At 37.0% G+C, this 9415-nt stretch overlaps 1 protein-coding gene and 2 long non-coding RNA genes across 4 annotated transcripts; 2 read left to right on the plus strand and 1 right to left on the minus strand.

The window, feature by feature from the left end:
- Nucleotides 1-4841: 4841 nt before the first annotated feature.
- On the minus strand, nucleotides 4842-5504 carry LOC123474072 (PHD finger-like domain-containing protein 5A). The gene is given in 4 exon segments (XM_045175903.1): nucleotides 4842-4960; nucleotides 4963-5020; nucleotides 5089-5279; nucleotides 5347-5504. Coding segments are annotated over 4 exon segments (330 nt in total). The 5' UTR covers nucleotides 5399-5504; the 3' UTR covers nucleotides 4842-4931.
- Nucleotides 5505-5590: 86 nt separating this feature from the next.
- On the plus strand, nucleotides 5591-6536 carry LOC123474073. The gene is made up of 4 exons (XR_006648699.1): nucleotides 5591-5738; nucleotides 5810-6119; nucleotides 6222-6431; nucleotides 6490-6536. It is a non-coding gene; the product is annotated as an uncharacterized LOC123474073 (long non-coding RNA).
- Nucleotides 6537-7900: 1364 nt separating this feature from the next.
- LOC123474074 lies at nucleotides 7901-9239 on the plus strand. Of its 2 annotated transcripts, none has more exons than XR_006648700.1 (4): nucleotides 7901-8088; nucleotides 8145-8305; nucleotides 8357-8491; nucleotides 8581-9239. It is a non-coding gene; the product is annotated as an uncharacterized LOC123474074 (long non-coding RNA). The 2 variants fall into 2 exon arrangements; XR_006648701.1 differs by having other exon boundaries at nucleotides 8363-8491.
- The last annotated feature ends 176 nt before the right edge of the window (nucleotides 9240-9415 follow it).

Genomic DNA, 9415 nt, shown 5'->3' on the forward strand with positions numbered 1-9415 from the left:
AAAGCCAGACAGTTACAATTAGCTTAAAAATAGGAAATGAAGAAACGAATAACGCACAGTATCCGTACAAAAATCCGAACACCGATTTAATTTTTTAAAGCCACCTAGTCAAGGCAGTGGCTTTGTAGTTTTGATGATAGCAGACGGGCAATGACACGACAGGGCAGTGTTGGGTAAGTCTAGACATTAAAAATGCCTTAAGGCATTATTGCCGAAGGGTTGTGTCAGACATTTTGCAAACCTAGGTGGTGGTTTTTAAAACGACAGTTGAAAATTCTAGGTTTAGTTTGTGATGGTTAAGCTTACCGAAACTATTTAGCTTATTTTTTCAGCTGTTTGAGTTCTTTACATCGCTGTCACCGGCGTAGGTGTAGCCTTTTCTGAGTAGATGCTGAGATCGGTGTTCGATCCCAGATTGAGGATGAATTATTGTGATTACATTAAAAGAAGTTCTCGTTCATGTATAAAATAAATTTTTATCGAGCAATATGTGCTTTTTTGTTTATTAAATAACCAAAAATTATAATTACTTAAATAAAAATAATATCTTGGCATATTCGAAATGAATATATTATAAAGATACCAAACATATCGCAATACCTTATCGGGAATCAAATCAGACTTCACAGTTTCAACTGAGATCACACCAACCCATCTTTCAGGGGCCTGAACGCTGTGGAGGCAAACATGACGACAACTCCTATTAGTGTTCAGGTCCCTGGCCCTCACGCAGCAAGAGATAGGCAGCTCAATTCATGCTAGTACTAGCGCAACCCATACGCATTCAGTTTTAACTCCATCTCGTTCAGGGACCTGAACCTCGACAAAAAACCAAAAACCCCGAGCCGTTATTTTTTTGTTTTTTGTTTGTGTTATTTATGCTTATTGTTTATTTTTCTCTCTTTCTTACCCATATGCATTCTTACCTAACTTTATTTTTTTCATTTATTAGAATATTGTTTAATTAAACGACAAGTATAATTTCATTAAAATTACTCGTAATAATTGCGCAATTTCCATAACGGACTTCGGGAGGTGGTGGATACCGACAAACCCGATATCATTTACAGTGTACCTACCATTTGATCATTGTACAATGTCATTATAGTTTTATTTATTTTCCTTTACCCTGTCCATAACAGTTAAGGATAGTATCTTTTAAAAGGAAGTATTTTGAAACGAAAGAAAAACGTTTGAAAAGCACCTACTGAATGACTACATCAGCTATTCTTTCAGGTGGCAGGGCTGGTTGTGGTTTAACGTGTCCCGGGTAATCCTCTATCCCAGTACACAAAATTCAAAGAAGCTTCATGGTAAAAATATTCTCTAAATAAATAGAAATGACAGCCAGAAATGGGTAGTAGGCTATCCCTTTACGTTCAACTTTTTGCTTAACAAATATCTAACCGAGTAGCAAACCGATTGGATTGTTTTGTCGTGGTGTGTTTGACGGTTCGTAAAACTAAATGAATTATAATCAGTAAATTATAAAAGCTCTATACTTGAAAAAAATTGCAAGTGATAGCCTTGATAAGATCTATCCATTTGTTCAAATTATAACATTAAAAATTTATAAGGTAGTCACATTAGGCTTGGTAATTTTTATTAAGGTCAGTGCAGTTTCACAGCTATGGGTACTTCCTCCTGATTGTAAACTTAAATAAATTTTGGAAAAACTATAGATCTAAATTAAATAAATTTTACAGATATCGACAGGCCCTCATCTAAAATCTATCCATTTCCTGTAAGAAATTTTGAAAAAATGTTTCTGCAAATAAAAACTTGAGGCAAGACATTATTTTATAGTTTTGCGGCTCTATAGATATCCTCGACCTATTGACAAAAGTAAAAAAATTATTCTTTTTCATTTTTTTATGAACATTTGTTCAAAAACTTTTACATAAATAGATAGATTTTGATGAGAGCTATCGATATCTGTAAAAAATTTATTTAATTTGGACCTATAGTTTTCCCGCAATAAATTATTTAAGTTTTCATAAATCAGGGAGGTGAGGCCCCGATACCTGTGAAACCGCACCGACCTTAACAAAAATTGTAAACTATTTACTACCTTATTAAAAATTTATAATGTAATAATTTTGAACAAATGGATAGATCTTATCAAGAGCTATCCATTCCTGCAATTTTTTTCAAATACAGAGCTTATAGTTTACCGAATTATAATTCATTGAGATTTACGATCCGTCAAACCACACCGATAAAAATATCCAGTCATTTACTACGTTAGATATTTGTTAAGCAAAATTTAACGGAAGTGGATAGCCCACATCATCGGCTGTCCATTTCTGTAAAATTTGTTTATTCGAGACATAAAAATTTTACTATGAAGCTATTTTAATTTTTGTACTGGGATAGAGGGATTACCCGAGACACGTTAAACTGCACCGTCCTGCCTACCTGGAAAATAGCTGAAGGGTCATTACTCGGGTAGGTGCTTTTCAAGCGGTTTTCTTTCATTCAAAATACCTTCTTTTAAAGATATGGCACAGCTTCAACTTTAACAAAAGAGTGGGTAAGTGAAGGAAAATAAATAAACTATAATGCATGTATTGCACAAAATAGTTTCAAATAAGTACGAATGATATCGGGTTTTGGAACCGGTCTCAACTCCGAATGCCCATGAGTGAAATTCACAATTATTACAGTAATTTTTATGAAATAGACCATTTCACGTTGCGAAAAGCAGTATTCATGTAGTCGGGAGCCTGCGCCGCCATTTGTAGTCTTACTTGACTAGCCTTGTTTAGGTGGATTTAACTTGCTAACGACTTTGAGACTGATTTCTCCATTAATTTTGCTACAGAGGAATTATTGGCGTTGTAACACGCCATCGGATCTTGTAACATTTCCGGTGCCAAATTTTCAAAAATTCGCTACAACTAGTGAAATTCGTCATTACAGTGGAAGGGCTATCAACATTTGAAACAATAACAAACAGTCAACAGCAAATGTATAACAAAAATGTGCAATTTTCTTATAAAACTTAAATTTCTTGATAATTAAATATAAATGTAAATGTCTTCTGAGTGACGAAGATCTTTACATGATTCAAGTTATTGAATTATTTGACTTATCTGATTATTCTTCAACTTTGCCAAACATGCTAAAGAAAGATATGTTGCTAAGCTTAATGAAAGTACAGTGTGACTGTCCTGTCGCACACGTCAATAATGTATTGGACTTCAGTACACAAGAGCTAGAAACAATATTACCATCAGTTGAATTTGGAGATGTTTGGAACTATCTAGTCTAAAACAGTTTTATACAGCTAACGATATGAATAATTATAAGAGCTGCAAGTCCATGAGATAATTTTTGGAGATGGGCTGTTTTTGAGTTCAAGGCATTAAAACTTACAAATAATACTCATTTTCTATGACATGGAGGACAGTCACACTGTCAATTATTTTCTGCTTAAACATATCTTTCTTTAGCAGTTTGGCCAAAGTTAAAGAATAATCAGATAAGTCAAATAATTCAATAACTGAATCATGTAAAAGATCTTCTGCATCCTAAGTATCGAAGACATTTACATTCCTAATTATACCAAGAAATTTAAGTTTTATAAGAAAATTAAAGTACATTTTTAAAGTTACCATTTGCTGTTGACTGGCTTTGTTATTGTTTCAAATATGTTGATAGCCCTTCACTGTAACGACGATTTCAAGTACTAGTTGTAGAATTTGAAAAATTTGGCACTTGAAATGTTGGCAATATCGCTGACGTACATTTTTTACCCACAATTTTCTCCCTGGTAGCAAAGTGAAAGAAATCAGTCCTCAAGTCGTTAGTTAGATAAAATCCACCTAAACAAGGCTAAAGTAAGACTACAAATGGCGGGGCTGCGACTACATGAATACTGCTTTGCAACGTGAAATGGTCTATTATACCGTTGCTTAATTGGTAATATTCTAATAAATGAAAAAAATTATAAAGTTAAAGGCATACTGTATTACAGAAAGGAAACAGAAAGAAAAATAAACAATAAACATAAATAATACACAAACACAAAACAAAAAATCACTGGGGTTTTTTTTTTGCCTGACAGGGTTCAGGTCCCCTGAACGAGATGTAGGTGCAACTGAATGCGTAAGGCAAGTTGCACTAGTATAGCGAATTGAGCTGCCTATCTCTTGCTGCAAATTGAGGCCAGGGACCTGAACTCTAACAGGAGTTGTCGTCATGTTTTTTTCGATGACGGTTCAGCCCTGAACGAGATGGAGTTGCGAAAAGAGGGTATGTATGGGCCCATCGTGAAACCCTGCACGATGGGAACACATCTGAAAAATAGGGAAAGAGGGGGTAAATGTATAATTTTTTTACCATACCAAAGAATTAGAATAAAATTTTGAATAATTCACGGGATACAGGAAGGATCTAGAAAATTAAGGTGTAAAGTTGATGACGTAAAGTTAAATACAATTTCCGCCAATACGTGTGTACGAAGCACGTATTCAGTACTAACATTAGAAAAAGTAGAAAATTTTCAGAAAGTATACTCCCGCCTGCTCAGGTAAGACCAACATGCCTACACGGTGAGATAGGGGATAACGGTCTTTGCTTCGTAGTCTGTGGTTATAGTAGTCTATGCCTGTGTTCAAAAAAAACCTCTTCTGCTACATCGTGGTTAGCTTAAAATGCTAGCCAAATTGACTGTACATCAGCCAATTACATGTTCCAATCAAACATCAACATAAAAGATGGAGAAATTGAACACTTCTAATTACATGAAGCATAATTTAAAATATTTGTATATCTTTAACCAGTATTGCATATTTAAAGGAATGAGTAAAGCATTTTACCTTGGTATTATTCACAAATCTAAAGAAAAGTCATCGTGTATTTCTCATACAATTTTTAACATTTACCACATGGATAATGACTTGATGGAAAATGAAAGAAACAAATGGCTACCTCTTTTTGAAACCATATTTTTTCTTTCATAGAACAAATCTGTCTTTGCACTTCCTAAATTGACAATCTTCGGACATCCATCTCTCTATGGAGAAAATCAAGCAGACCTATATTAGTTTTATTCACAAGCAGCTCATGAAGTAAATAACTTACATCTTTTTCTTGAATAGTGCATTCTTTGCAGTAATATGCATCACTGACACCAGGACCTCCACATATAACGCAGCGTCCTTGGTATGACCCATAGTTACATTCATCGCAAATCCTCACTAAAGTGCAAGGTTTCACGTACGAATCGCATATGACACATTTGCCATCACACTTTTCGCATAAACGACCGATAGCTAGATATTCAAAAGTTAAGAGTGAGTACTGCGCGATGATAGAAAATAACATTTCAGAGTAAAATACCAACGCCTGGTTGTTTCCGACAAAATATTAAATCTGGATGATGTTTTGCCATCACTGAAACTTCCTTGAAATTTGTATTCACTAGTTCTCGATCTAGATGCACAAAGTGAAGAGTAACACCCGGCTGTCTGCAAAAAAGCCAATGGTATCCGACTAACTTGTGCTTGTGTCGGAAAGGAAATAGTGAGCGGGAAATAACGCCATCTATCTGACTTCACAGGCATACGCCCAGACCTTTATGGAAATGGACCCACGAAAAACCCTCGTAACATAAATGCCACGCCGCGATGGCGTTGTCTGGCAAAGCTTTCGGCCCTCCATTTCTACTTGCGCGATGCATGGATTTGTTTGACTGTTGCGTATCTAGTTGCGTATCAATAGCATAGAAACCTGTAAGTTTAAGTTGCTATGATTTGACATTACATTTCTGTCTGGCCTTTAAAAATCATTCGAATACGTTTAGGTGCCTTCATTCTTTACCTGCTACATACTGACCCGTTATCGAATGCAATTTTTTTAAAATGCCTGACAGCGTAACATCACGCGAGGTTACCATTCAGCAATCTGAAATACCTCAGCATTACGCGTATATTTACAAATTTCGCGTGGAACAGTGTCCTTTATTTCTACAGCACAAGTGTACGCAACATCGCCCTTTCACTTGTTTTCACTGGCATTCCAAAACCAAAGAAGGCGAAACCTGTACGAAGAAGGGATGGTACTCTGAATTACAGTGCTGATGAGTATTGCACAAAAATATGATGAAACCACAGGTATCTTTCCTATTTTTCAACATTAACAAAATATACTGTGATCATTATTCACAACTTGTTATCAGTATGGCTGTTTTTTTGTTATTTATTTTACCTTTGTAGGGATTTGCCAAGATGGTGATGAATGCCCATTCCTTCACAGAACTGCTGGTGACACTGAAAGAAGATATCATTTGAGGTACTTCAAAACTGCTCCATGTGTTCATGAAACTGACACTAGAGGATTTTGTTGTAAAAAATGGAGTGCATTGTGCATTTGCTCATGGGAATTCTGACTTACGCAATCCAGTGTATGACATCCGTGATATAAGGGTCTGTGTGAATAACAATAATTTAACAGCACAGTACAGTAATGCTTTTCTTACATTAGTCCAAAGATACTGCAGAGGCAGACCTTACTGGTCCAAATGCTCTTGATAAAGAACGAAGTCTTTTTGAATGATGACCCAAAATGGCAAGATACCAATTACGTTTTAACCAATTATAAGACAGAACAATGCAAAAAACCACCACGTCTTTGTCGACAAGGATATGCTTGTCCACAATATCACAATAGCCGAGACCCAGAAGAAGCCCCAAAAATTTAAATACCGGTATTTATTTATATATTTTTTTCTGACGCAATTTGTTCTTTGAGCTATTTGTTTATTTATATTAATTCCATTTTAATGTGTTCCGTAAGTTCTACACCATGTCCAAATGCCAAACACGGAGAGGAATGGGGTGATCCTTCTGGATGTGATATTTTGGGATCAGTACTACCTGCCTCGAACGGAGCAACAGTTTCACCCAGAAATTTACAAATCCACGAAATGTCATGACATGCAAACAAATAGTTATTGTCCTAGGGGAGATCGTTTTGTGCGTTTGCCCACGGGATTTTGAAGTGGTAAGAGACAATGTTGTGTCAGGTACACTGTACCATGTCACTAATTACCTGCCCAAATTTAAAATTTTTCGTTTAAGGATGGTGGAACCAATTTGGCTGACCTTCTGTCTGGCGCATTGCCTCCAGCGAACAATCGATTTTATGGAAAAGAAAGTGGAAATTTGAATGATGCGAACGATGGACGCATTGATTTGCTTCTTGATAATTCTCCTCGAAGCATACTGGATAATCCTTCTACCTCATCTGCAACAGGCAAACTACCTGGCTTTTATATTTATTATTGCTTTATTCCAAATTTCATTTTCTTTGTTTCACGGTTGATTTGGTAGCCAGCACAAGCGTTCCTATGCAAACAGCTTATAGCCGGTTGCAAAGTTTGGAGACTGGTGAATCAATCTTGGCTTCTATGGCGGGCCAACAGGTGTTGGTACCAGTTTAGGGAGGCTTTGGTCCTTTGGTGCACCCAATATGTAAACCGAGGTCATTGTCAGTACCGGGAGCTGATATGACTTCCTCGGGTCTTGATCGAATGATAAGTTTGGATCGAGATGACTGGGATCCTGTTTCAAATCCTGAATTGTTACGCGAACAGTTTGAAAAACCTTGCAACAAAAAATCTAATTTGTACGGCACGGGTACTCTGGGTGGTCTGTTATCACATCTTCAACCAGCTGCTTATTTTCCAACTGCAGCAAAGGTACAAATATAAGCATTACTTAATCCCTTAAGGGCTTGTATCACGTAATATAGTGTTTCTCTGCTAAATCTAGGTTAACCAATTCAACTAATGCAGCAGAATGTGTTATCGGACTCACAATGGATGAAAATGAAGAACAGTTTAAAGACAGCAGTCGAGAATACGAAGCAGAACAACCTTCATTGTGTGAGTCGATAACGATGGGTGTTGGGCTTTTAACAGGATCAGCTCCTGTTAATATACCACGAAGTGGACTTGATCGCCACCCTCCACGCTTGTCCCCCTCACCACCAGCCATAAATCTGTTCTCGGGGATACGAGTTGGCACTCAGGAAAGACCGTTGGAAGGATCGGCCAATTCTGGGTCTCTATTTTTCAAACGGGTAAGTGATTGCCCAAATACACTGTGATCTTTATCATGAAACTAATTTTGTTGAAGGTTGGAAGTTATAGTAATGCGGGCGCGCCGTTTCACGACTGGGTGAATCACCAAACTAGTCAAGTAACAACACTTGTAGAGGATTGGCGAGTTCTGGTGCAAATACCTCGCCTTTACTAAGCAATCTAGCTTCTGCGAGTGGCTCGCTTGGAAATCACGAGGTAGAAATAAACATCTGCGCACTGTTGTTCATACTTATCAGGTTAATTAAGTTGCAGAGACTGCGAGAAGAAGCCACAACTTTACCAAGCAAAATGCTTTCCCTAGAGGAAGATTTGTCGCAAGCTAGAAGTGCCTGCGATGTTTGGAGATGTAAAGCAATGGTTGCTGAGCAACAGCGTGATGAGGTAATGAACTGCTTTTGCGCCCAAGAATGATGTTGATTGTTGCATTACATTAAGCAACGATGGGCTGTTATAAAACTTTGTTTCTTTAGGCGGTGGCAACGATAGCTGCTCTTCAAAACGAAATGAGGTTACTTCGCGATTCGCTATCTGTTCACTCGCATCGAATCAAAGAAGGGGAAGACTTGCGACATGTTCCGATTTAATTACAGCGATATCACAGCTGCCGAGTTATTCATTCTACAGCTAACTTTCAGTTGTTTTTCGTTTGATTTCATGCCCACTTAGGTAGTAAGTACTTGATAAATTTTCATACACTTCTCGGATGCCCATCATTTTCGAAGTAAAATTCTTCGGCGTATATTATTGTCATCCTTAGGTTACGTTAGGTTTGCTTCGTTGGCTTGTGCTGCATAATTTTTTCTTGTCCAATCCATCTATTATTAACGATGCCAATTCTGACGACTGTTCTATTTCTGTTTTCTGTTCCTTTCTCTCAGTGCTTGAATGTCCACTTTAAAGTGGTTTGTTCTCCATTTCCTGTTGATGCTGATATTCAAACAGTGATGATGTTGATAATTCTTTTTTTCTCTCTCTCCCTGTCTGTCATTTCATTGCAATTCTTCAGGAATAGTTTTGTCTTCCCAATTCTTCAGACCATATGGTTAGACAGTTAAACTGCAACATTGCACCATGGTACCAACAATTAGCCGTAGGCCTAAAAATATTAATAAAATGTCCGTTACCCAGAGTTGTCTTAAAACTGAAAAAAAAAATGTACACGGCAAAAAAACATACGTGCGTCACCACATTTCACACCAGAAGACATTTTCAAAGGTCTGGAAGTTTAATTTTTGTCCACCGGTCATTACGTTCAGTTATCACACTTCTTACAATGTCAACGGCTGTAAATTGACTTACCAAGTT

Source organism: Daphnia magna, linkage group LG7 (assembly GCF_020631705.1).
Source record: "Daphnia magna isolate NIES linkage group LG7, ASM2063170v1.1, whole genome shotgun sequence".
NCBI lineage: Eukaryota > Metazoa > Arthropoda > Branchiopoda > Diplostraca > Daphniidae > Daphnia > Daphnia magna.